The 27,137-nt window shown below is 39.2% G+C and overlaps 8 protein-coding genes across 8 annotated transcripts; 3 read left to right on the top strand and 5 right to left on the bottom strand.

Annotated features, from left to right (window-relative positions):
* Positions 1 to 938: 938 nt before the first annotated feature.
* CBG18995 lies at positions 939 to 2,770 on the top strand (the record flags this gene model as incomplete). Its single annotated transcript, XM_002637260.2, has 9 exons — positions 939 to 1,100; positions 1,148 to 1,272; positions 1,358 to 1,463; positions 1,517 to 1,660; positions 1,705 to 1,902; positions 1,951 to 2,159; positions 2,208 to 2,399; positions 2,456 to 2,609; positions 2,657 to 2,770. The coding sequence occupies 9 exons, from the start codon at positions 939 to 941 to the stop codon at positions 2,768 to 2,770; spliced, it is 1,404 nt and encodes a 467-aa protein (XP_002637306.2).
* Positions 2,771 to 4,701: 1,931 nt separating this feature from the next.
* On the bottom strand, positions 4,702 to 4,833 carry CBG27143 (the record flags this gene model as incomplete). Its single annotated transcript, XM_045237827.1, has 1 exon — positions 4,702 to 4,833. The coding sequence occupies one exon, from the start codon at positions 4,831 to 4,833 to the stop codon at positions 4,702 to 4,704; it is 132 nt and encodes a 43-aa protein (XP_045100165.1).
* A 2,397-nt stretch (positions 4,834 to 7,230) lies between these two features.
* Positions 7,231 to 9,044, top strand: Cbr-egl-46 (the record flags this gene model as incomplete). Its single annotated transcript, XM_002637259.1, has 5 exons — positions 7,231 to 7,482; positions 7,583 to 7,720; positions 8,045 to 8,122; positions 8,229 to 8,390; positions 8,823 to 9,044. 5 exons carry the CDS (start codon positions 7,231 to 7,233, stop codon positions 9,042 to 9,044), a joined length of 852 nt encoding a protein of 283 aa, XP_002637305.1.
* A 580-nt stretch (positions 9,045 to 9,624) lies between these two features.
* Positions 9,625 to 11,555, bottom strand: CBG18992 (the record flags this gene model as incomplete). The annotated part of the gene is made up of 6 exons (XM_045237826.1): positions 9,625 to 9,944; positions 9,992 to 10,315; positions 10,361 to 10,693; positions 10,746 to 10,990; positions 11,033 to 11,121; positions 11,169 to 11,555. The coding sequence occupies 6 exons, from the start codon at positions 11,553 to 11,555 to the stop codon at positions 9,625 to 9,627; spliced, it is 1,698 nt and encodes a 565-aa protein (XP_045096632.1).
* Positions 11,556 to 11,834: 279 nt separating this feature from the next.
* Positions 11,835 to 13,828, bottom strand: CBG18991 (the record flags this gene model as incomplete). Its single annotated transcript, XM_045237825.1, has 10 exons — positions 11,835 to 12,024; positions 12,077 to 12,123; positions 12,156 to 12,206; positions 12,254 to 12,397; positions 12,443 to 12,606; positions 12,651 to 12,860; positions 12,903 to 13,025; positions 13,069 to 13,399; positions 13,445 to 13,665; positions 13,732 to 13,828. The coding sequence occupies 10 exons, from the start codon at positions 13,826 to 13,828 to the stop codon at positions 11,835 to 11,837; spliced, it is 1,578 nt and encodes a 525-aa protein (XP_045096631.1).
* A 304-nt stretch (positions 13,829 to 14,132) lies between these two features.
* CBG18989 lies at positions 14,133 to 18,433 on the bottom strand (the record flags this gene model as incomplete). The annotated part of the gene is made up of 13 exons (XM_045237824.1): positions 14,133 to 14,319; positions 14,366 to 14,640; positions 14,680 to 15,194; positions 15,241 to 15,574; positions 15,621 to 15,869; positions 15,920 to 16,013; positions 16,705 to 16,979; positions 17,022 to 17,197; positions 17,240 to 17,449; positions 17,497 to 17,619; positions 17,663 to 18,098; positions 18,142 to 18,291; positions 18,341 to 18,433. 13 exons carry the CDS (start codon positions 18,431 to 18,433, stop codon positions 14,133 to 14,135), a joined length of 3,117 nt encoding a protein of 1,038 aa, XP_045096630.1.
* Positions 18,434 to 20,496: 2,063 nt separating this feature from the next.
* Positions 20,497 to 23,153, top strand: Cbr-pmp-5 (the record flags this gene model as incomplete). Its single annotated transcript, XM_045237823.1, has 12 exons — positions 20,497 to 20,641; positions 20,790 to 21,060; positions 21,113 to 21,232; positions 21,278 to 21,403; positions 21,448 to 21,593; positions 21,637 to 21,761; positions 21,810 to 21,901; positions 21,943 to 22,112; positions 22,212 to 22,460; positions 22,515 to 22,602; positions 22,651 to 22,795; positions 23,031 to 23,153. The coding sequence occupies 12 exons, from the start codon at positions 20,497 to 20,499 to the stop codon at positions 23,151 to 23,153; spliced, it is 1,800 nt and encodes a 599-aa protein (XP_045096629.1).
* A 1,063-nt stretch (positions 23,154 to 24,216) lies between these two features.
* Positions 24,217 to 27,116, bottom strand: CBG18987 (the record flags this gene model as incomplete). The annotated part of the gene is made up of 2 exons (XM_002637253.1): positions 24,217 to 24,665; positions 26,984 to 27,116. 2 exons carry the CDS (start codon positions 27,114 to 27,116, stop codon positions 24,217 to 24,219), a joined length of 582 nt encoding a protein of 193 aa, XP_002637299.1.
* Positions 27,117 to 27,137: the final 21 nt, after the last annotated feature.

Raw genomic sequence — 27,137 nt, 5'->3', positions numbered from 1 at the left:
CAAAAATTAGGTAAAGGTGTGAAATTCGGCACATTGTGAATGTTTTCGGCTTGGTCACTTCCGCTTCTAACAATAAGGAACTTTTCAATGCAACAAGTGTTCTTAAAATTGGATGTTCCGACAATATGTTGCAGTTCGAAAGAGACGGAACTACAGTCTTTACCAGCTTCCAGCTGATATTCTACTGATTAGTGATCATAAAACTCTATTCAAGAATGTTTTTGCAATCTTCGAATTCATCCAAGAAGAAAACACAAGTTGTCGTAATTAATTAAAATTGCTATTAGAGGTTTTACGGTATATCGGTTCCAACAGTGGTTTTTCACGGTTTTTATGTAGCGGAGATAAAGCAGAAAAAACCCTGGAAATTACCACTAAAAATGGCGTCCACTTGCCGTGGCCTAGGTTTCTCCCTGCGCAAGAACTCAAGTTCTCGTCCCTATTCTCCTTGTTTTTTAAACATTCAACATTTGCTTTTCAAAGTTTTTGGAATTTTTGAGTAAACTAATGAAATAAAAATTTTTGGAGGGAGTTTCCCTTTGAATTTGCTTTCTATCGGAATCGTAGTTCTGTTGATCCTACAAACCGTTGTCATGACAAAAATATTGAGAAGATCGTTGTTCAACTGATTTTTTGGTGTTCTGATGTTTGAAAGTTTTCTAATCTACCGAACTTGCTTTCTTAACTATTACCCAAACTCAGAGCACTTTCCGAACATCAAAACGATCTTATTGAACTGTTCGTTCACTCCCATTTTTGTTATTTTTCCATGTTTAGTCTCCATCTGTTCTTTCTCTTCATTTTTCTGACTCATCATCAAAATTCCCGCCCGCCCACTTTTCCATATAATATGATTCCGATGAGTTTTCTTTTCAACATATAAACAGTGTAAAATCCATTCATTCCACATTCCAATATTCAGATTTATATTCACAACAATGGGTTTGCTCTCGAACAAGTATCGAGTCCTCGTGGTTCTTGTTGGTTTTTTATGTCTCGTATCCGTTTGTTCCAACTATGTCGTCATGAATTTCACATTCATCTGTATGAAAAATGACATGAGTTTTACAAGAGACGATGTTCGTGTAAATGGAAATGAGGTGAGAATCTCGATTTGATCTTCTTCAATCCATTTAGTTTTTTTCAGACCTCTCCCGTCAGTTTATTCGATTATACACCAAACGAAAAAAAATACTTGATGTGGGCTGTGGCAGCGGGTACAATTATCGGCACTTTTCCGGTAAACTACGTGTTTGTCCGGTTTGGAGGAAGGTAATTTTCTTTGGGATCAGAATAATTGTCATATTAAAAATTAAAAAAAAAACACTTTGAACCAAAGCTAAAGAAACCCCTTCAGATGGACATTCTTCATGGCCGGAATCATATCTGTTATCGCTACAACTTTGATCCCCCTGGCCGCGCAAACCTCTTTTCATGCACTTCTTGTTGCTAGATTATGTCAGGTTTGTCTCTCAGTTTCTTTTATCATCACAGATTGACCTCCATCTTCTTCTAGGGTCTTGCATTTGCGGCAGACTTTGCGGCGATCGGATTACTAACTGTTCGATGGGCACCACTATCTGAAACCGCTATATTTCTAGGAGCTCTCACTTCATTCACCAATTTCTCGTCAGTTCTAACAAATGCTGTCTCTGGAGCGGTAAATCGGAAATTTCGAATTAAACTTTATTAAATAAATTTCAGATTTGCGAAGGCTTTGGATGGCGTACGGCATTCTATGCTCATGCAGCTTTGGGGCTAGTATTTTTCATTTTATGGGCTATTGTATATACTGATAACCCACAAAAATCCAGCAGAGTGTCTCCAACAGAGCTGAGAAAAATTCAGAAGAACAAGTCTGAGAAGCACTTGGATACCAAAAATGTAGAAGTTCCATATAAAGTAAATAGTTTTTTTTTAAATCAACCGACTCTCAACCCAAATTTTCAGAAACTTCTCACATCACCAGTCGTTCTTTGTGTCTGGTTGAATGCGTTCGCTGAAATGTCAATCATTGTCTTCTTGCACACCTACGCACCAATATTTTTCAATAGAATTCTGAAGTTCAGTGTCGCAGAAACTGGATTCCTTCTTGCACTATCTGTGTTCTTTCCTCTACCATTGAAACTGGTTGGTGGAGTTATCAGTGATAAAGCAAAGTGAGTTTAGAATATTTGAAGGCTCAGGAACACCAATATCTAATTCAGATGTTTCTCGGAACGTTCCAAAATGCTCTTCTTTAATACGATTTCCGTAGGATTAGTTGGAATTCTGATCGGTCTTCTCAGTTTCATTCCACAATCCTATCATTACGTTTCTGTGGTTCTCTTCTCTATCATCTTCTCATGCTTATCACTGAATTGTGCTGGATTCTACAAGTGCGCAACTCTTCATACAAGGTATTTCTACATAGATCTGAATTCCCTTTTCACTCATTCATTGTGTAATTTTCCAGACAGTTTGCCCATGTCGTCATTTCAACAATTCAATGGATGAAATCAGTGGCATTGATCACAGGACCAGCACTGGTTGCTGCCATTGTTAAGAATGAAGACAGCCCAGTACAATGGAGAATTGTTTTGTGTATTCTTGGAGGTGTGATGGTTACGGTAAGTGTTTATTTAAAAATTTTGGTAGCGTTATATCTGGATTACAGGCCAACACTCTGGCTCTCTGTGTTTTTACCGATAAGCCTGCCGAATACACAATGGCAGATGCCGATGAGAAGACTATCAAATATGAAGTCAATCCTGATAAAGAAGAAGTCTAGATTTTTCATTACCTTCACAATTCCACAATCCTGGTCATTATATGACTGCATTTTCCGACCATAGAGTCCTATATCCAGACTCTTCCCTTTCTCTTGTACTCCAACTGATTACGAGTATCCACTGCCTTATTTTGTTGTTGTCTCCCCCTTTTTCTTCCTTTTTCGCAATGAACACATTATTGGTTTGAGCACATCTCTCTTGAGGCATAAACGAGTCCATCTGCCCGTTCGGCCACTAAAACATCTGCTTTTCGACTCCGGTCCTTCTTCTTCTCGCCTCAATTCACCATACCATGATATTTGCATGTCTTCTTTTTTTTTCTTTTTATTCTTCCCTCCTCTACTATTTCCCTTCATTTATCCATTCGGACACACTGGCACCAACAAACTGTCACTTTCTTTCGAAATGCGCCAAAGCACAGGAAATACGCGCTCGTAAAATTTCGGGCCATTTCGATGAAAACGAATATCCACCAAGACATCGTTGAGTTATTCGAGATTTTGAATAATAGTGACGTCTGCCTTACAGTTAGATGATTCATTTAGAATTGAAGTAACTAAAATAATCATGATTCTGATAAGTCTGATTTTAAAGAAGCCTTCGGTGGTAAAAAAAAAGGTTTCAGAAGTCCAGGATCCACCGTCAGCTGATGAAATGCGTTAAATGGAAATAAAGTCTGAAGTCACAAATAAAATAACTCCCTGAAAAACGGATTCAGAAATTATCTCGATTTCCATCTGACCCAATTTGGCCGGTCAACCCACGAACACCTGCCATCCTTCAATAAGTATCAGTCTCGTGTATTTGACCCATAACATGACCACTTATCCCTTGTCCACTTAATTACCTCACCTCCCCCATAATACCAACACATTCAGGCACCAGCCACCACGAGCGAGGCAAACAATTGGGGATAATTAGACCATGGAAGGGCATTCAGTTTCGCGCACTGTGCACTACAAGGCGAGCAGGTGGCTTCCAATGACCCGGTCATTCTTATCCTTTCCAGCTGTTTTCCTTCCGTTTAGGTCCGTTCCATTCAACCATCAAGAATCCCTACCCCGACGTTCCATTCCAAGGATTTTGGTGACAGCTCGGGACAGATGCGAAACGAAAAGAAAAGTGCGCGACGAGGCACTGTCCCTTTAATCCGTTGCCCGACTAATTGCGAACAAGTATCAACACTCTTTCAGAACTTTATTTCAAATAGTAATCCAATTTCGGGTCATGAAATTCGTGTCAATCTGAACAATGACCATTAGTGTGAATCATTAGATTTTATGTAGTTAAATAAAAGTCTTTTATTTTACTAGAGGTTGAAATCCTAGAAAACACGAAGAATCATCAAAACTGAGAATCCCCCGAGTCTCGAGATCGGATCGAAATTCATTGAAATGTGTGTTTTGTGGAAATTCTGTCAACATAAGGTGATGCTTACCGGACAGGTTGAAGCGTGTAACAATATTATAAGCTAGAACATGTCACCCATATATCTCGGTCCCATTTCGTCATCTATTATTCATTGTTTGTCTCCCGGGTACGCATGTGAATGTGTGGCAGCAGGTCCCCGAAGCTCTTCAATTCACAAACACACCTTCAGCCATCTCCTTCCGGAGGATTTTTGATTGACACTTCATTTCGGTGCTCTCCGTGCTCTTAAATGCATTCGAAATCAAAATCGTTGCAGTTTGTTGTTTATGTCTTCGCTTCCACACTTGACACATCGAGCTACCTCTTCTTCTGATCCCCCATGGGCTTACAGTAATTGGATGGGGGATTGACCCGATTCGACCGGAGCATCAGCAAGCATCTGCGCCCTATTCCGGATACCCATACTTTTCTTCTTTTTCGTGCTAATTGGCACGTTACCGAGTCTCGAACAGGTGTTGATTTCGAAGGAGGAGGATGCCACATCTATACAGGCGATTTGTTATCCTTGTGACGACAGACACCAGCGACAGATGCAAGTAGTATACAGTATATGCAAATCGAAATGATATGGGTATTTGTCGAGGGAATGTACAGATGGTCTGTGGTGGGCCTGCTGCAAGGGCACGGACATGCAGACTGATTGATTATCTCTTAGGTATTCATCAACATGCGACTAATTGGGCATAGAGAGAGGATGGCAGGAGGCAGCATTGGCAGCTGACAGACGGTAAATGAATGGCGATGGAAATGTAGAAAAATTTCAGGTGACGGCTACGAGAATTCCAAAATTCTATTGATCAAATTATACTTCAGAGCAGCTATACAGATCAGAACAATGGTATCATTTTCGATGACAGAACACATTTATCATATGTAAACTGGATCTTGATGAGCTCTTGGTTTGTAAGACTGATGACCCACCCGGATCTCAACCGGACCAAAGTTGGCTCGGACTCCCCATTCCCATGTTTCAATCCCCAGTTTTTTTCGATTCATTTTCTCAAATGGAGCATCTAACCCGCCCATAAAACCAAAATTTCCATTTCCCACAGCTCCTCCCGTTTCCCGAAAATCGTCATGGTGACTCCTCGGAACACCCGAACGCGCGCCTGGCACCGTCACGTTCGGTGTCATCGTCGTCCCATCCAAGCGGCGCCGTGTTCCTAATGGACTCTTCACTTTGTAATTTATGCTCTTCTTCGTCTTCTTGGTCATCATAAGCACTTCCAAACATGGCCGGTTCGTCCCAAGAGAGACACCAGGAGACACCTGCCCCGCAGAAACAAGAAGAAGCAGGGTTGCCACCCAATACAGACAAAGTCGGAGGAAAGGGATTGACTCTCGGAAAGAGACAGAAAGAGCTTGCAACAAGTGGTAAACAATTTGGGAAACGATTGAAAGGGGAGAAGAAGTGTGATGAGGTGAATTGAATGTCTCTATAATTGACGCCTTCGTATTACGGGGGAAATTACACAAGTGTTCCGTAACACATATTGTTCATCAATTAGGCGAATAGATAGAGACACCTGGTTTACCATTCTGAAGGTAGTGGTTGAAGGAGTAAAATTATGGGTAGAAATAAATGTTATACTGTACAAGGAAAATAAGATTTCAGGATGGTCTTCCCTGGTGGAGACCGAGAATCTATATTTTCGATACTTCTTTGTTGTCATAGAGGCCATCTCTGGTAGACTAGTATACTGTAACCGCATTAGCTGAACTTTAATCATTCAAGTACAATTTAATCATTCAAATATCTTATTTTTTTTTGAAGCTGATATCTGTCTAAATTTTAAAAAATCCCTTTGCGGAAAAACGGCGAAGACTGATGCGAAAATGTTTTTGAACTCCTGTAAAAGATGAATCTCTTAAGATTGAATTCTGCTTTGTTCAGTTTTTGAGCATCTTTCTTAGTTCTGAGGATCGTGACAAGCTACACTTTAAGAGGACGTCACTCTTAAATAAAAATGAAATATTGTAGCTCTTGAAATTCTGTTGATTCTAAAAATTTTTGTACTGCACTCCTGCTATTTCGGGGCAAAATTCTAATGAATTATTAATCCATGGTAAGAGTCTGAAAGTCCATTTTTACTCGATTTCCCATAGTAATAAGTTCTACTGCTTTTAGTCTGATTCCTTTTAGCCTATGAGCCATAAAATACTATTCGCTTACGGGACATATTGTCTCTCAGAGATCAAGATAGGGAATCGAATTCTCCAGCTTCTATACAGTCTCTAAATCCTGAATCATTTCAGATTCCAATAATGTCTTCCCATCGCCGACGACCACAGAAACTCCAGACGATGGCTCTCCTCGATATTCGCGATCCATCGATATATTTCTTATCATTCATCATTTCTATGAAGTCTGCCTAAACTCCGCTTATTCCAGACCCAAACCAAAAACATGTAACCCAAAGTCGCGATTTCGCTATTTATGTAGAGCCTGTGGTGCCTTTCCTTCATAACCTTCGATTAGAGAATGAATCTATTTCGTAATCACGAACTCCTACATATTCAACGAGAATCCTTGTACTCGATGCTCGCAGAAAATTAATCTCGTTCCTAACCAAAATCCCCTTCTGCAAATGAAAAATGATGTCGTCGTTTCTCGAGATGCTCTCTCATCCATCAATTTCTTCAATCGAACCACCCATTCTCAAAAAACTCAATTTCCTTTCGCTTCATTCAAAAATGATGTCCCACTTCTGATCAATCGCCTGTCACTGGACATCTTCGGATTTCCGTACCCAAAACAAAAATCTCGACCCAATTTCTATGTTAATTGCTCGCTCCCCTCTCCAGTCCCTCCTCCCCTCTTCCATTGAAGGTGTCTTCGGGGCGGAGACTCGGGAGCAGCAGCAGCAGCTGCCAGCCTGGTGCCTTCTCATATAAAAGGAGGTTAGTGTGTACGTGCCACGGTCAATTGAGGCTACGAGATGGTTTCTCATTTTCCTTTTCTACCGTAACCCAACTCTTCTGAATTTCTTTTTTGGTGCAGCTCCACATTTCTTCTTTTCAGAGGGCCATGGTGCCTGTAGGCGACTTTTGGGTCAAAGCAATACTATCATCAACAAATCCCAGTCCAGTTCCATCAACAACATCAACAGTCTCCAATGATGAGAACTTGGACAAAGGATTCGATTTCGATTGCTCAACACAAACTTCTTTCCAACCATTGCCAATGTTCTGGAATCCGTCTCTGGTTCAACAGATGTTAGCTTTGTATCAAATCCAGCAGCAGCAACTTCAGTTCAGCTCGAAGTTTTGTACGCCGACGGTGAGTAGGGTTCTCGAATACAGTAATCCAGTTGGGATTCTCAACCATCTTGGATGTAGTATCTAGCGAATGATCTCTTCAATTGTTAATAAGTTTTCAGTTGTTCTCGGAACCCATGAAAGATCTGTCAACACTATCTCGTAAACGTCAAATGGCTCCAGAACCAAAGAAATCCAAGATTCGGAAGCTCAATGAGGATACCGTTACCAATTCTCCAGTGAGCGGAATGTTCATAAAGGTAAGGGCTCCGCTCACAATGATCGGTTTCTTTTAAGCTTCTTCTCGCTTTTTATGAATTGCTCCGCGCCGATTTTTCCTAATTAGACGTGATTAGCATATGAGAGCTTTTGAAAGAAAAGCACAGACGGCGGAACGCGGTGCGGCGCAGAAAAAAGGAAGAAGGAGCAAAAGCTTCAACGGGTTAATTACCACCCGCTGACTGGCGACCGTCTGTCACTTTTGTATTCTTCTTGCGGCATTTTGTGACAACCGTCTCATGAAGCGTCGTCTTGATTTATGGCTAATGACACCGAATAGGATTAATTTTATTTTTTGATTTCAGGAGGAGGGTGATGTGAAATCCGTGGAGGAGCTCCAGAAGGAAGCTGATATGTTGGATGAGACAGCAGCATATGTTGAGGTTCGTTTGAATAGAGGGAGGTACCACAAATTGGTGGAAAATGTTCCGGCTGTCAATAGAGGCTTCATGTACCTTGTTCTTTAATTGTATATTGTTTTCATTCCAGGTGACTGAAGAGTCAAGACAAAAGATCGATGAGATTCCGAATGTCATCGGAGACTGTATCTGCCGGCTGTGCAAGGTGAAATACGATGATGTGTTCAAGCTGGCACAACACAAATGTCCAAGAATTGCGCATGAGGAATACAAATGTCCCGATTGTGACAAGGTTTGTTTTTTGGATAATTAGGGGATACTCATTAATACGAGGGAATTAATGAGATTATAGATGAAACTCAGATTCTGAACTCTATCCATGTATAGACCCAGTTAGGCTCCCAGTGATCTTGTAACAGTAGTATTGTACTTAACCTTTTTGCACCTGTCTAAGAAACCATCTGACAAATATCACTTACGGACTCCCCTTGTACCATGCCTCAAACGTATACAAACGTCTTAATCCGAGGAGGGGTGGGGGGGGGGGGGGGGTCCACTTGACAACACAATCGTAATCCTGTGCTCTTTGGCGAGTCGGTTTTCCTTGTTTTCTCATGTTTATCGACACCCCCTGCTGAGTGACGGCTTCTTTTCACTACCAACCAGCTGGCACCCACGCTTCTTCTTCGACTTCCGCTTTCCAAACAAACGATGGTTTTTGCAGGTGTTCTCGTGTCCGGCCAATTTGGCATCGCACCGTCGTTGGCACAAACCTCGTAATGAATTTGGATCCACTTCTCCACCGTCACAGTCTTCTCCAACCATCGTCTCCTGTACCACCTGCTTCAACTCTTTCCCATCGAAGAAGATGCTCAAACTCCACGCAACCACATGTCAACGATCTCCACTTCAAGATCTTCTCTCAAGAGTCATCCCCACCATGTAATACCGTGTTTATCCTCTTCCATTCTAGTCATTTCGCCCGGTCAACCGTTATCAACAGTATCCCACGTATCTCCCGAGTTGACCTCGTTTACTTTCTTTCCATTGGCTTTCCCATTGATCTCTTTTTTCCAATACTTTTTTGATCTTGTCACAGATCCCTTTTGCTGAGTGAATTCTAGTCTGCCATAAAAGTCCCTTCTTTTCTTTTTGCGTCATTTCGCAGTATTATTTTACCGCAGTTTATGCATTTTTCCGTACTTCGTTAACATTCCATTTTTGTTGAAAGTTATTCTAGTCATTTTTTCTTTTTTTTCTTGTCATTTAATGCTGAAAGTGATTCTAGTCAATTGTCACATTCCTCTCATACCCTCTTATAATCCTTTACCATTCTAATTTCTCTATGCTGTACTATGTGATCTCTCTAGTCATGGTGGTTTCTTCGGAAACTGGACCGTCCCCCTTCTTCTTTTTTATCCTTTCTTTTCTTTGAATTTACTTATTTTATTATATAAAAAGTCCAGAATAAAAATATATACAATCATTTTTGGTTTATACAATTAGAAAAAAAGATTTCAGAGCTATTAAATCTTCTTTCCATACACATTTGCTTGGAAGCACTTATTCTTCTTTCTGATCTCTTCCAAAAACTTCCAATTTCCTCCACAGTACTCGTCGACCATTTCGCAGTCTGGATAGCTGATCCGGAAATGTCTTCCAGGACGACTTGGATCATATTTTTCCCATTTTGATGAACCGGTTTCATTTGGATTTCCGTATTTGGCAAAGTTTGCAAACATGGTTGTAAATCTATCCAACATTTTCAATTCCTCTTCAGTTGGTTCGAATTTGCTGAAGATACCATCTCCGAACAGATAGCGAAGTTCGATTCCATGAGTTGGGGCTGGAATAAAACTATCCATTGATTTAAACAGTGCTTCTCAAACCTACCAACATACGGTAGAGCATCTTTCACAGCACCAAAACCATTTGGATTACAAAAATCAAATTTGTAGAACCATACATCATCTCCATACTTTGCTGCGCTTTCAGCTGTTGCCAGCTGACCCGTATGGAATAGAGAATCACCCACATACTCTGCAGTTCTTCGCATCATAGTATCTTCATCCTTTGGAATATTTTTAGTGTAGTATTCAAAAATTTCCTTCCTAACACTTTCCAAGTTGTCCATATTGTCTTCTTTATAGTCTAAAGCGATCCAGTTTTTGAGAAGTTCTGAGTAGTTGCTGTGGGGTTCTGATAGTTGGGTGAATGCTGGAAATATATCCTTGTATTCGGAATTTCTGGATTAACAATTACCAAAAAGTATTCCTTCGTTTCCAGCTATTCCCGTCATCATTATCCTCTTGGATGCATCTTTTCTGAGTTCATCCAAAGGTTTTGGGAAGAAATCTCCGTCGTAATTAGGTGTCATGCTCATCCACCCAGATTGCTTGTATGTGAAACCAGTTTTTCCAGTCAGCTTTTCCCATGAAAGGCTTCTCATGAACTCTAGTTTTTCTTTCGATCCTGATCCAGTGAATCCAAGTCTTGGCAGCATATCATCAAACACGCCTGCTTGATTTTTCGCAGGCCGCATTGCAAACTCGCACAATGCTGATCCAGACATTGGAACAATCTTTTGGAATAAATCTGAATAATTCCTTTTGTAAAATGAATTTAAAAAACCTATGTTTCCGGTTACCTCTCGAATGTGGACTCAGCGTTAGAAGATCAACACAAGCACCTCCAGCACTCTGTCCGAAAAGAGTCACATTATTTGGATCACCGCCAAACGATGCGATGTGTTCTTTAACCCATTTCAATGCCAGAGTTTGGTCCCATAACCCCCAGTTTCCTGGACAAACAGCGTCTCCAGTCGTGAAGAACCCAAGAATCCCGAGACGATAGTTCATGGTGACCAGTATCACATCTTTTAGTGGGAGGGTGCTGAAACATGATATATTAAATACACTTTAGAGTTACACCAACCTTGACATCGAATAAGCACAAAACTCTCTGGAAGAAGAAACTTCGAACCCGCCTCCATGAACATAAACCATCACTGGCCGTTTGTCTTTCTGAAATGATTTGTCTCCGAATTCAAATCCAGTACACAGAAACTAACGTATTCTTCGGATTCACATCCAGGAATAAAAACATTCAGAGACAAACAGTTTGCCTCATCCGGCACATCTGGTGTGACCAAAAGTCCTTTTTCATGGCCAAATCCGGATGGCGGACATCTTGGACCATATTGAGTACAATCTCTGGTATCCGTCCAAATATCGGCTGGAAGTGGTTTCGAAAAACGAAGTGGTCCGATTGGAGGTTGTGCGTAGGGGATTCCAAGGTATCCATTCACAGTTTTGTCTCCCTGAAAAAAAGATTTTGAGATTTTTATTTGAGAATAGTAGCTTACATGGCGGTATGAATTTCCCTTTATTGGACCGCATGATGCGTCGAGAACATTTGGAAGAGGTTCGGCTTCAAGATGGGACAGATATCCACCCATTCTGCTAAAATTGTTATTTGAAGAGTTGAAAAAAGAAACCAAGTGAGCAACTATTTCTATAAAAAATCAGAGAACAACAAAACCCTTTAACTTCTGTCTCCCAACAAAATAAAGCCGATTTATATACATATACTAAATACCCTCTCCTCGTTGCCAAACATTGTGTAATAGTTGTCTGATCAAATGCTATTTTCAAATCGCCCCGCCTCTTTGTGGTTTATTGACACACAATGTCGGTCACAAAATTAGAAAAGAAACAGATAGAAATCGAAAAGAAAATCAGTTGTTTTTTCCAAAAAAAATCTCTTGGTAACTGTTGTTTTGATTGTTCATTTCCTCCAAAAATTGACATCGACCTCCATGAAATTGTTCTCTCATTTCACTTTCAGGATACGTTATGTAGAAATGTTTGTGGTTATCACTGGCTCTGAAACTCTCCCATTTGGTTGAACCAGATATGTTGGGATTCCTAAAAAAAAAACTAATATAATTTGTTTTTCATCCAAAATTCTGCTCCGTACCCATATTTGGCGAAATTGGAGAACATAGTGGTCATATACTCCATCATCTTTAAATCAGTTTCGTTTGGCTCAAACTTACTGTATACACCTTCTCCGACAATGTACCGAAGTTCAGTACAATGAGTTGGAACTGAAAACCAGAAAAGTTTTAACATTTTCTCGTTTTTTCAAAGATACCTCTGAACGGTAGTATGCCTCCAATTGGTCCGAAATCGTCTGGATTGCAGTAGTCAAATACATAAAAAATACAGTGTTTCCATGGGTTGCCAAACTTTTAGCAGCAAGGATAACTCCTGCGTTGAATATCGAATCCCCAGTGTACTAAAAAACTTAGTATTCATAGGATTTTGTGATATTAGTACTAACCGCAACGAGCTTCTTCTCATCTGAATCTCTATTAAAGTTCATGTAATATTCGAAAATATCTCGACGGATTTTTTCTGGATTATCAACCACATCTTCTTTGAATTCCGCCGCTATCTTTCTCTTTAGTACTTCATCGGCAGTTGTAAAATGAGGATCGGTAAATGCTGAAAAGTAACTTTAACAAAAAAATCTGTGTAGAGAGCTAAACCAAAAAGCAATCCCTCATGCTCTGCCATTCCAATCATCACTGGCTTATTTGATGCTTCAATTCTCAATTCTTCCAGTGGTTTGGGAAAGAAGTCATAATCAAGGTTTGGTCCAAAAGAGACCATTCCAGATGCCGAATGCTCAAAACCTGACCTTTCCAGAAGTTTCTCCACTGGCAAGTTTTTCATAAACTCGAACAACTCTGTTGATCCTAAAGTTCAAATTTAATGTTCATTGTGAAAGAAGCGAGTACCTGATCCAGTGAATCCTTTGTTCCGAGCGTATTCCAGTGATACCTCAAGCTGGTATCTGGCGGTTCTGATTGCAAATGGAACATGAGCACTGCCGGACATTGGTAAGAATTTATGGAATAGGTCTGAATTATTCATGTTTTTTTTAAATCTAACTTCTGAAAGTACCTCTGGAATGTGGACTTAAGGATAGAAGATCCACGCTTACACCTCCGGCACTCTGTCCAAATATTGTCACATTATTAGGATCTCCTCCAAACGATGCGATGTGTTTTTGGACCCACTTCAGAGCAAGTGTTTGGTCCCATAAACCAAAGTTTCCCGGACAAGTTTCGTCTCCTGTGGAGAAAAAACCGAGTGCTCCAAGACGATAGTTTATGGTTACTACCAAAACATCTTTTAGAGGTAAAGTTCCTGTCAACGAGTAGTCACAATAATCTCGAGAAGCACAAAGTTCGAAACCTCCACCATGAATGAATACCATGACAGGTCTCTTGATCTGAAAAATTGGTTGTCCCCTACTATAACTGTTCGAGCTTATTACATATTCTTTACATTGCCATCTTGGACGAAACACATTCAACGTCAAACAGTTCGCTTCATCCGGCACGTCTTGATTTTTAAGATCGATCTTTTCATAAAACATTCCAGAAGACGGACATCGTGGACCATATTCAAAGCAATCTCTGGGTTCCGACCAGACATCTACCAAAACTGGTTTCCTAAATCTCAACTCTCCTATTGGTGGTTTGGCATACGGGATGCCTAAAAATCCGTCCTTTCATTTCTCCCCCTAAATGACAAAAATAGAAAAGTTCAGAACCAAAAAACCTACATGTCGATAAAAATTTCCACGAACCGGACCACACGATGCGAAGAATACATTCGAATGGTGTTCCGGTTTGAGATGTGAGAGATGGCCACCCATTTCTGTTTTATCCTATTAGTACAAGTCTCCTTTTATATTGAAACCGAACAGGGAGGGACTGGAACACTAACGAGGTGAACAAATCAACAAAAAAAATCGTCTGGATTTTCTCTACCAAAACCTATTTGTGTTGGACTAATACATCAGCGGTAGTGGAGGTCTGTCTCGTGGTTTTTGAGTGGTTTCTTTGAAAAATTGGAACGTTGTTTGTTGAGGTTTACTGTCAGAATCGTAACAAATTTATTGAAAAGTACAAAATACAAAAGTTGGTGTTGAATTGTTGGTGTTGAATTTAACAAGTCAATTAGGATCTTCCATAAACCACGGTTTCCAGATTCTTGTTGTTCTTTCTCACTTCTTTCAGGTATTCCATTCTTTCCGGACAATACTCATCTCTCATATTGCCACGTGGATAACTAATTCGATAATGTCTCCGTTGGTGTTCCGGATTGTATCGTTCCCATTCTTGTGATCCAGTTTCATTTGGATTTCTGAAAAAAGTGGTTAAATTGTCCTTGAACATAAGAAAATGATTACCCATATTTTCCAAAATTCGAATAGATTTCAGTAATTTTATCAATCATCTTGATCTCATCATCTGTTGGTTTGAATTCACTGTAAAATCCTTCTCCCAGAATATATCTCAAATCTGTGGCATGAGTCGCTCCGACAAAAGACGCAAACTCTCTTTGGGGACCGAATCCTGAAGGTTCACTGTAGTCGAAAACGTACAACCAGACGTCATTTCCGTAATTCGCACAATTTTGAGCGTTCTCAAATATTCCCGCAGTGAATAGAGCATCAGCGAATAACTGAAAATTAAAGAGGAACTTTTTAAATGGAGCTTCAACTCTCACCTCAACAATGCGCTCTTTCAATTTCTTCTCGTTTGATTGTTCAACGCCGCGAGTATAAAAATCAAACATCTTCTTTCGAACATCGTCGAAATTCGCTCCAGAATCCTCCTTATAAAATGTGTTGATATTTCTTCTCAAAGCTTCCAGCGGTGGAGTTGGATCTCGGAGCAGAAATTCGAAAAATAATCCTTCATGTTCGGTGAATCCGAGCATAATGTCCTTCTTTGGAGATTCTTTTCTCAACTCATCCAACGGTTTCGGTAGGAAATCACCATCAAGGTTTGGAGTGTAAGCTAGAATTCCAGATGCTGGAACTTCAAACCCCTTCATTTTTATAATTTCCTCAATTGGTTGGGCTTGAATCCAATCTAACAGACTTTGAGAATCATTTCCAGTGAATCCAAGATGACGAGCAAACTGCTTACATACGTCTCCTTCACTTTCAGCTGTTCGAACTGCGTATTCACAGAGAGCACCACCAGACATAACGATAACCCGTTGGAACAAATCTGAAGAAATTCCAACATTGTAATCACTTTTTTTTAATCTTCTAACCTCTCGAATGTGGACTCAGCGATAGAATATCCACCAGTGCGGCACCTGCACTTTGTCCAAGAATCGTCACATTATCAGGATCTCCTCCGAAAGCAGAAATATGTTTTTGAATCCATTTCAAACCTAATGTCAGATCCCATAAAGCGAAATTTCCGGGAAAAATGTTATCTCCTGTCGTGAAGAATCCCAGAATCCCAATTCGATAATTCATTGTGACCACGATAACATCTTTAAGGGGAAGGGTTCCCGACAGCGAGTAATCACAGTAGTCTCTGGACGCAGAGCATTCGAAACCACCTCCATGAATGTACACCATCACAGGACGTTTTTCTTTCTGAAATCCAAAATCTTTTGGAAAGCAATTGCAAAAAATATCTCACGAATTCTTCAGATTCCCATGTTGGAGCAAATACATTAAGAGTGAGACAGTTCGCCTCATCAGCAACGTCTTCTTTTTCGAAACGTATCGATTCGGCGAATGGACCAGATTGCGGACTTCTTGGACCATATTCAGTACAATCCTTGATTTCATTCCAGTTGTCAGCTGGTTCTGGTTTCTTGAATCTCAAATCTCCAATCGGAGGTGCTGCGTATGGGATTCCAAGGTATCCATTCACGATTTTGTCTCCCTGAATAGCCATAGGAAGATCATATCATTTTTAAAAACTGAAAAACTTACATGTCTATAGATATTTCCTCTGATGGGACCGCAAGGGGAATTGAACACCTCCTGATTCCTTTCACGCTTCAGGTGTGACAAGTGGCCACCCATTCTGAAATATAAAAAGGCTTCAAGAACTTTTTCATCGAAAAAGAATAATCGATCTGACTGAAGGTTCCCGCTATTGGAGAAGATCAAAATGAGAAAAAATAATTTCTAGACTTATATAGTGGAAGAATAAGAAGAATAGATGCTCAAGAATCGTTTTTAAAGTGATAGACTGTTGACATCCAATCAAGAACGTGTTAATCGGAGAAAAGTGATCAAAGAAACACCGAGATTCGGTTTTATATCAAAGTCAATAAGCTGCACAAATAAGATTATAAGTCAAATGATTTTCCACCACCCGGAACGAAAACTGTTCCACTCAGACAGTGTGAGTGAAGGATTAATAGAAATCAAAATGTTCAAAAATTTGTTTTTTGAGCATTGATATCAGTTGATAGCAGAGGAATGTATGTTTAGTACAAAAGCTGGAGGAACATTTATTTTGAAAATATCTGTATTTCTATACAACAATATATGTCAGTTAAATCGAAATTTTCTTTCTTCCAATTGTCCTCAACTTTTTCAATCGATTATTCAAAATATCATCTTCTATTCGGCTTGTTAGATAATCAATTTTGAAATAATATCCAGGCAATTCGATGGTATAGTTTTTCCACTTTCCGACGACATCATTCCCATTTGGATTCCTAAAAACCAAATTTTGGGTTGAGCATTGTTAATACCTAGCCACTAACCCGTAATTGGAAAAATTGGAAAACCAAGTTGCCATACTTTCCATCATTTGAAAATCGTTTTCAGTTGGTACAAACGTATCATATCCACCGCTCCCGAATATGTATCGAAAATCGTTTCCATGGCTGGATGCTTTAAAATCAAGAAGATTACCTAGAGGACCATAGCCATCCGGGTTACAATAATCGAATGAATACAAGAAAACATGATTTCCAGATTTTGAAGCAGCTTGAGCCGAATTTAGAATACCAACATTGAAAACTGCATCACCAAGGAACTGAAAACTATGACTGATATTGTTTAGACGTTTAAAGCAAACCTCAATAAATCTCTTCCTGACAGCTGCCACATCGGATTTGTCTATTCCTTCTGAATACCAATTCTCCAACTTTTCGTGAACGTCTTCTGGTTTCGGGACAACATCCAATTTGAACAATTTCTTCGATGAGGCTTCAATAGAGTCGCCGATTCGAGAATAAATTGGATCAGGAACAGCTGAATTTGAAGATGTAAAAATGAAATATATTGAAAACTCACCCATGATAAGTCCTTCAAACTCAGTTCTCCCAAAAATAAAATTTTTTTTGGGTGCATTTTTTCTCAATTCATCCAACGATTCTGTGAAGAAATCACCGTCCGCATTAGGTCCACATGACATAAATCCTGATGGGGAGAACTTGAAGGTACTCAATTTATTCAAAAGCTCAATGCTTTGCTCTTGATACCATTTCATTAGATTAGAAGAGTCTGAAACCTATTTGTAGTTAAGAACGACTATAAAGTTAAGCTTTCACCAGTTTGTGAACATCCATTTTCTATCGCAAACTCTTTGAAAATAAGTGCTTGATTCGCTTTGGATCGACATGCCATTTCACAATCAGCGCTTCCAGACATTGCTATGCATTTTTGGAAGAGGTCTGAATTTCAACTAAAATGTGAATATTGAAACACACCGATTACCTCTAGAACGAGTACTGAGGGTCAATAAATCAGCACAAACTCCTCCAGCACTACATCCGAAAACTGTAACGTTGTTGGGATCACCTCCAAATGATCTTATATGTTTCTGAACCCATTTTAAAGCGAGAGTCAAATCCCAAAGAGCCAAGTTTCCATGACATTTTTCATCTCCAGTTGTGAAGAAACCTAACACTCCCACTCGGTAATTGGCTGTCACAATGATAACATCCTTCAACGGAAGGATTCCAGATATTGAGTAGTCGTCGTAAGCAGCTGATGTTCCCATTTCAAATCCTCCTCCATAGATGTTTAACATTACTGGGAAACCGTTCGGATTCGAAGAACTAACATAATTTTCAGACTTCTTTCTCGGTGCGAATACATTCAGAGTGAGACAATTACTTTCATCAAAAGAGAGCCCAAGTTGGTCTTTCATCTGGAATCATGCAACTTTTTTTTCAAGTTCAAAGTGTTCTCACTTGTTCAAATACTCCACCTTGTGGACACCCTGGCCCATATTTTGTGCAATATTTGACTTCTGTCCAAGTTTCTGCTTCAACTGGTTTCTCAAATCTCTTGGGAGCCTTGGCAAATGGTATTCCAAGGTATCCATCTACAATTTTATTCTTCTGAAAAAAAAAGAATCATCGAAACATAAAAACAATTTCATAAACTCACATGTTTATACACATATCCACGAATCGGACCACAGGTTGCTTCGAGAATTTCAGAATTGATTTCAGGTTTCAGATGAGATAAAAAACCACCCATTATGAGTAGAACATAAGTAGTTTATTTTTCACTTCTTTTTATATCCCACTATGGCAGAGACTAGACACATACACAAACCACGGTCGTTTTTATGATTTGTGTCGTCGGAGGCAATGGAACCTATGATACATTGCTGGGGAGGCCTGATTGGAAATTTGGAGATACTGTTATTTTCAAAATAACGGGTTTCAAGAAACGGTTAAACTTTGGAGACTATTGCAATTGCTTTTTTTTTATTATATTCATCCGATTTCCAAAAATCATGAATTTCAAAACCCTCTAGATTTTGAAAACTTTTTTTATCAAACTTTCCACTTCGAATTCAAACAACATACAAAATATATTTTAGTTTTAATACGGTCATGCAAACGTAACAGATCACAATATGCTCTGTACGCATTTTTCATTCAATTTTAAGCTTCACATTCACATGCTACCGTACGTGCAAACGATAAGCGACGCTACCGATAAATCAATTTTGTACTGATAATAGAATTTGGAGACACACGATCATAAATAGGTGCATCCTGGCAATTTTCCTTGTGTTTTATCTTTTTTTTATTTGTCTTTTCTTTGTTTTTTTTCTGTTTTGTTGGTACTGCCTTTTATTGAAACAATTCTCCAATAAAAATGATTCGATTTTTTTACCCAACCATGTTATCGTTTACTTTGCGGGTGAAGGTTCTCATCAATCATGTTTCTCTTATTTATATCTGATTGTCCGTCTTTTTTTGTTCATTTTTTCTGACCCACATCTGTTCTGTTAAATGTCCAATATCGCCGGATCTACACATGATGAATGTAAGTTGCCGTAAACTCTCTAATACAACGGCGCCCTGACTTTGAGCACTGAGCCAATTTATCTCGGTTCCTGTGAAAAGAGTTGAAGGTTTGAAGCATTTTATTAAGGTGTTAACGATATTTGGTGTTCCGAAGACTCTCAAGAAATTTATAAATTCTGAAAAGGGATGAGTAGGCAACTTTTTATCAACGAATCTGGGTCAAAGGTCTTCTGAAACAGTTTTCCGTGTATCAGAAGATTATTTCAAAACACGGTATTCAGAGCTCTGAACATAAGGCAATTCCGTGGTTTCGGTGTTTCTTCTTCTTCGAAACTGCGTATTATAATTTTTGCATGATTATAGGGTAACAATAAATTTTGAGAGCTTCCTTTTTTGTTTATTTGAAAACATTGTTTTGGTTGTAATAGAATCGGAACGGTAGCATAAAAGCACTGGTGGCCGTGGCTTGGGGTCCCAGAACGAAAACTACCGTAACCGGAACGCATTTTTCTTCTCCAGTTTTTTAAAATATATCCGTTTCTCGGCAATTTTCTCCAATTTTATTTATTGACTTATTCGGTAGGAATTAACAGAAACATTTTCGAGAAACAGTGGACATCGAGTAAAAAAAACACCGTAAGCACTCTAATAGAACGCCTCCCAAACTGTCAACTTTAAGCCAGTATATCTCGGTAGTAAAAGATGGGAAAAGTCAACTAACAAAATGTTTTTGATATTATGATAAAAATTGTGATAGCTGACCACTTTTTGACATCTTTTACAGAAACCGAAATAAGTTAGCTCAAAGTTGACTGTTTTTTTGGTTTTCTATGAGTGTTCATTTCCAGGAACAGTTTTTTCAGGTTAATCTGGTTGCCATTCTGAGGCTCGGACCACCCCCGCACCATTTTTTTCACTGTTCTGATTTTTCCTAATAGCAGTACAAGACGAATTTCGTTGCCATGGGACAATTAAAAAAGTCAAAAAAATTACTGATAAATGACCGAATCAATTAGCAAACTTATTTTTCAAAAACACCGTAAAACTGTCTTCAAGTCTATCGGAGACCAAGAACCGTTATCAATTACCTTGCCAACCAACACAAAAAGCACTTCCCGATCGTTCAGTTTGTGTTCTTCTCAACCTAACCATCGCTTCTATTCACCTTTATCAGTTCTTCGCCATCTCTATGTTCCGTACTATTTCTTGGCATACATCAAAGTTCATTGTTTGATCAATCTCCGCCTATTCCTCTTATCGTATCTCAAGTTTCCAGATAAAATGGGTAAACTGCAAGTGATTGAGAAGAAGTTCCATTTTGGATACCGCGTCTTCTACAATCTCTTTCGCCTGTTCCCACTTCTCTATTCGAACACTTGGCTCACTTTATCACTGACTGCTCTCACTATTGCTGCTTCTGTCGGAAGTCAGTTATTATTTTCAAAACGGATGTATCTCTAGGAACAGCCATCATGTAAGACATTTCTAACTGAAAGATGTAATACGTGATTGGTGTTCCCAGAGTTTACCGTTTCCTTCTTTTATTTTTCCAAAGGTCACTAAAACTCTTTCAGATGAAATCGTAAACTACAAAACTGGAGTTATTCCTGGAAAGTTTTACGCAGCTCTCGTCGAGCGAGATGAACCTAAATTCTGGCACATTTTTTGGGTTGCTTCTCTGTGTTATCTGGGATTATGCCTTTTGATCGCTTTGATGAACTTCTTCTCGTGGTGTCTCTACATTCAACAACGCAAAAATCTTGTCCAATGCCTTCATAAAATCTATTACACGAACAATTTTTACTATCAGTTAAATGGAGTTGATGATCATGGAATTGACAACCCGTTAGTCAAATCAGTTCACGACATATCTTAATCATATCATAATCAATTTCAGGGATCAAAGAATCACTCAAGATGCTGACAAGTTAACAAAACTATTGGGAACCAGCATTATTCCAACTGTATTGTTATCTCCATTCATCATTTCATATTATGGAGTCAAAGTTTGGACTACGTAAGACTATTTGAAGAAGCAGAAACACATTTTTTAAAAATTTAGATCCGGAGGATGGGGATTCGGAATGATCGTTGCTTATTTTGCTTTTGGTGTCATAGTCAATAGAATCCTAATTGGTCCACTCACTCCATGGGCAGCTAGAGTTGAGAAAGCGGAAGGAGATTTCAGGTGATAGAAGAAATCAATATTCATGGTTTATATAGTGATTGTAGATACAAACATGTGTCGGTCCGTACCAATGCAGAAGAATCCGCGTTTTTCAAATCTGCAGAATTTGAGCACGTTTACTCCAACCTTTCTTTCGACGCACTATTCAAAAGGCTCTTTGTCTTCATGTGCTGGAAATTCCCATCTCAATGTAACGAATTAGGAAACAAATTGTTTTAAATACTTATTTCCAGTTTTCCAATCTTTCTTCGATTACTATGGCGCATGCATGTCCTATATTCTTCAACTTTTCCCACTTTTTGTTTTCCACATGTACGACAATTATAAACCTGGGGAACTTATCAATCAAATCAGTAATGTAAGTTAGCATACGAATCTGATTCTCCCACCATATGCCTACTTTCAGAATGCATTCTTCTTCATTTACCTTATCAATTGTTTCACGAGACTCACAGATTTGGCTATGAATCTTGCGGAATTGGGAGGATATATCATGAGGTACTCTATCTTTTCTTCCTAAAATTTGGGTTTTTTTTCAGAGTGAGCGAGTTTGTGGATAATGGAAAACTATACGAAGCTGGAGTTGACAACGACGCCTTCCGTCGTAACTCCGATCCTTCTGCTAAGACATCAGGAGATGAAAATCTGATTGAAGCGGAACATTTATCGTTCGGTCCACCAACCAATTCTAATATCCGCATTATTGAAAGTAAGTTTATTTTTATTCTCGGAATAGGATCTATCGGATTATTCTGTTATGAAGATTAGTAGGTGGATTTCTAATGATTTTCACTCGATTCATTTTCAGATTTGACATTCAATCTCCCACGTAACAAAACTATGTTGATCACTGGTGACAGTGGAATTGGAAAGACCTCATTAATGAGAGTGATTGCTGATATGTGGCCACATCAAGGAAACCTGAGGAGATTTTATGAGAAACCAGATGCTTACTTCTTGCCTCAAAGACCATACTTCCCAGTTGGAAGATTATCTTTGAAACAGCAACTGATGTTTCCAGCCATGGGAGATGTAGAGAAAATCGGTGGAAATGATGGTAATGGAAGCCTGAAACTCTGGGAAAACTCCAGTGAATTTTTAAAATTTTTAGAAGAGATCGTTCGTATTCTGCACGAGCTGAAACTTGGACACTTGTTGGCAATTGTTGGAAATCTTACTGACTCTGTTGACTTTGAATGGTATAGCATCCATATAAATATTGTCTAATCTAGGTCCATTCTTTACAGGCAAGAAACTTTGTCTCCTGGGGAACAACAACGTCTTTGTTTCGCTCGAATGCTGCTCGCGGAGCCTACAATTGTCTTCCTCGATGAGTCGACGTGCAATGTAGATGAAGGAATTGAGAACTCGATGTACGAAATGCTCAGAAAGGTCGGTCCCAGTCGTTTTTTTTTTGAAATGAAGATTGTCGGTTTCTGTGAAAAAACGGAAAGAGTGAGAGCCACCAATTTTCAATAATGGCTTCGCTTCTTGCCCTCCTCCCCGGAAATTGGTTTTCTTCTTCGGTGAATGAGAAGAGAGCCAATTTTCCGAAATGGATTTTGGCTCTGGCATCATGCAAAAAACGAAAAGTGCACTTGAGAATAGAAAATGAAATCATTTTCAGCGATCCATCACCTACATCACCGTCGGTCACCGAAAATCTCTCCGAAGCCATCACGATTTTGAACTTCGCATTCCATCATCGACCTCTTTCCTGTTTCATGAAATTCACAATCAGAAGTTTTAAATCGGATCTCTATCTATCACTTCCTCGTTGTTTTTTTTGTTATTGCCCTTTCTTTCCCATTCATTAAAAAAAAAGAAAAAAGAGTGACGCTCTGGACACAAAATTTTAGAAGATGGGTCCCGTTTGGCCTATTTGAAATATGCGTATTCAGTCAAGAAGGCGCCGTGGTGCAAAAACACATCCAAACACACGAATTTCTCATATTTCAATGATATACATGCATTTCCTTCTGTCTCGTTTTTTTTGCTTCTTTCCGCCAAAGTCGTCGAGCTCTTCATATACATTCTTGCTAATCGAATATTCTAACGATATGAATATTAGAAAGAAGAAGAAGAAAAAAACGGAGAAGAGATGAGTGGGAGGAGAGATAAAGTGTCCGTCTTCTCGTTTTTGAGAAGAAGAAGAAGGAAGTCATACTTGGAAATGAGAAAAAGAAGAGTACAATATGTAAATGTCCTTCTCAATTTCATTTCCGAGAATTTGTTCTTTCGTCGAGCGCTCTTTTTTGTTTGAAACGCAAATTTCTACAAAAAAGGTTTCATAACATTTAAGAGTTTTTTAAGACTTTCTTTGTCTCAAAGATTTTCTTAAGCTCTTTTGAAACCTCAAAATTGTTAATTCACAATAATAAACTGACAATATCTTACCGTTGGGTCTGGGATATGTACGAAGTGTTTGAAAATAATAAACCGATTAAATTTATATCTTAATAACATAACTAATCAATTAGTTGATAACTTTTCAATTTTTACAAGAACTGGGATTTTTTGGGTCAAACTAGAGTGCATTTACCCTAAAACCTAGTTTAAGTTGGGCCCCAAAAACTTTGCCATAATGTATCTCGGTTCCTGTAAAAAACACATTTCGTTAACAATTCGTAAATCCATTAACTAGGTAAATATGTGAAATTAATTCGCTCATTCATTTATCAAATCTAATTTCAAGGAAAAAAGAGGCAAGTTCAATGAATTTGATTCCTTCTTGTTTTCATCCTAAATCTTCAACAATATTTTATTTTCAGTCCGAATTATGCAGAACACGTATCCTGCATGAATTGTCTGCATCATCGTCTGCGCCGCCTGAATCTTCGGCGGGCCAGACATCGTAGCCTTGTGGAAACCATTATCTTGAACTCCATGAAATGGTTGAATGTCATTCTTAAGATTTTTTCGCTCCAGATTTCGTTGTATTCCAGTATATGGGATACTATAGCTCCAGCTCCAGCTCCAGCTCCAGCTCCAGCTCCAGCTCCAGCTCCAGCTCCAGCTCCAGCTCCAGCTCCAGCTCCAGCTCCAGCTCCAGCTCCAGCTCCAGCTCCAGCTCCAGCTCCAGCTCCAGCTCCAGCTCCAGCTCCAGCTCCAGCTCCAGCTCCAGCTCCAGCTCCAGCTCCAGCTCCAGCTCCAGCTCCAGCTCCAGCTCCAGCTCCAGCTCCAGCTCCAGCTCCAGTTCCAGCTCCAGCTTCAGCTCCAGCTCCAGCTCCAGATCCCGCTGACCCAGGCTCCCGGCTCCTGGCTCCAGCCCGACCCCCTCCTCTGGGTCCTCTTTGGTGCCCAGAGAAGGGGGAGAACTGATTCTTCCCTCCACTTCCCTCTTCCTTTATAGTACTCTCCCTGAGGTCGATGGGTCATCTAGGGTCGTACCAACTCACGCCGTTTTTTTGGTCTAGAATTTTGAATTTTTAAAAAAAAATTTTGCCACGTGGATTTCTTCCATTCACATTTTTTAAAAACACTTTGAATATCACTTGAATTTTCACTTTTGGATTCACCGTAAAACCTGTAGAATGGCCCCCACATTGTCAAATTTGAGCTCAATTATCTCAATTCCTATGTCACCTGACAAAATACTTCTGATAATATAATAAAGAACTTATCAGTTGACACCTTTTTTTATATCTTTGACAAAAACTATGATAATTTGCCTCAAAGTTTAAAGTTAGGTTGGTTGTGTATGACAGCTTTGACGGTATTATGTATGCATTCAGAAGTTCATATCATTCCCTCCAATATATTATTCGTTTTCTCAACTCCTGATTTTCCTTCTTCCAGAAGCATTGTTACAATGAATGAGCTCTACTGTTCAATCCATCTCATTCTTTTTTGCTCACATTTTCCAATTTTCTGTCTATAATTAAATTAGAAGAACAGTCCGTCGGAAATTGGTTTTAGATACGTATCATTTTCTCTGAAACAAAAAAAACAACTCCTTCATAAGATGTCAGTTTCACCTGAATCATACACCCACACAAAGGTAACGTTTTGTTTATGACTCTTTTATAAACTCAATCGAGCGCTGTCGTCAAAGCAAAAAGGAAAATTTTCTCGTTTCGGGTTTCCACTCTCTCTCTCTCATATCTTCATGCAATCTCTTTTTTCTTTTCTCGACGACCTCTGTTTCCCTTTTTTGGTCCTTTTCCCTACTTTTAGTCCCTCTCTAAAACCCCGCCACCATCTCCACACTTGTGTTGAATGACATTGCCTGCTCAGTCACTCTTACGCTTTTTGTCTTTTCCATTTTTTCCAGGAGGTTATAGGTTTGAGGGTAAACTATAGCATTCTCTTTTCTATTCTTTTTTTTTGTTTTCCAGAGATGAACACAAAATCTAATTTATGTTCTTTCTTCTCCCGTTTACTTGAATGGATGTGTTAATTGGTATGGCTCTATCCAATTTCTCTCCAACTTTTCGTGTTGACTTTCTTTTCTTTGCTCTTCACATAAATTTCTTTCTCCATTCCCTCAACAACTCCATTTATCCAGAGTCTGACACTCACTTAATTCATTTATTATGTATGACAATTTATTCATGCATTTATTTATTTCCAGCAGTAGCATCAGAGCCTCAGAGCGATTAATAAGGCCCCTTTTCTGAAAGTTGGAGCTGGAAAAAGAGAAATGGTGGCTCTCGAACAGACGACTCGAGTGTCTTAATACTTTTGGGATTATGTCATTTCGAATGACGATTCCCTTCTTTCTCGTTCTCTGCCCTTTTCTTTTCTTTTCGTCATTTGTTGTACTTCATATAAAAAATGAAGAATCAGGTGTAGACTTTCAGAAAGAAGCATTATCTGTTTTGAAATGAATTGCCGAAGGTCCCACAATGACAATTATCGTAAAAATTTTAGACCACTGTAGTTGTCGTTGTGGACCTTCGGCCACGGTCACCGCCGTTCTCTTCCACAGCCCCAACACGTGCCAATAGAAAGCGAAAAATAGCAATAACAAGAGATAAAGCTTATAGGTGTTTGGCTAATTCCTCGATTACAGTAATCCATCTATATCTTCTTTCTCCTTCTTCTTTCCCCTTCCATGTGTTTTTTGAGGAAAATCTCACATGTTTTGGTTTCTAGAACAGTCTTTTTCTTCTTTTCTCTCGCCCCCTCACTGATCACACTCGCCCCTTGAATTCTCAGTCAAAAAAAACAGAATGGGAAACATTATGTTGATTCTTCCCCTTGTTTTCTCCTCACATACAAAAAAAAACAAAAAAAACCCCCCCCCCCCTAATTTTTCTATGTTTCTTCTTCTATAAATGCAATCTCATGGTAGATACATGATGGAGGACCTCTTCTACCAATTCGTGTCTCCAAAATAAAGATGCAGTTGTATTACTCATTGTCAATCTTCTAAGCCTCTCTTTCTCTTTGTATATCTTCAAGTCTGAAAAATGAAATTTGAGATTTCACAATATCCCAGCTTTTTTTCTCTTCTCTTCTCCTGGTTTCGCTTCGTTCACCCGTAGTTTGTGGCTTTCTTTTTTTCAACGGCGCGAAGAAATGGGCAAAAAAGAGAAGAAGCCGAAGCACGTCTTCCATCTACATACGCATACACACTCGTCGACGTCTTCTGCCCATATAATCCTTGTGCTACAGCCTCTGCCGACGATGGCTGCTCCGTCGAGCCCGAAAGCACCCACTGCTCTTTTCTTTTTCTTCTTCTTCTTGGTACTCTCAGTTTTTCGCGCATGCCCACTTTTTTTTCTTTTTC

The sequence above is a fragment of the Caenorhabditis briggsae genome, assembly GCF_000004555.2.
Source record: "Caenorhabditis briggsae complete genome, chrV, whole genome shotgun sequence".
Lineage (NCBI taxonomy): Eukaryota > Metazoa > Nematoda > Chromadorea > Rhabditida > Rhabditidae > Caenorhabditis > Caenorhabditis briggsae.
This window is presented reverse-complemented; position numbering and strand designations above follow the sequence as displayed.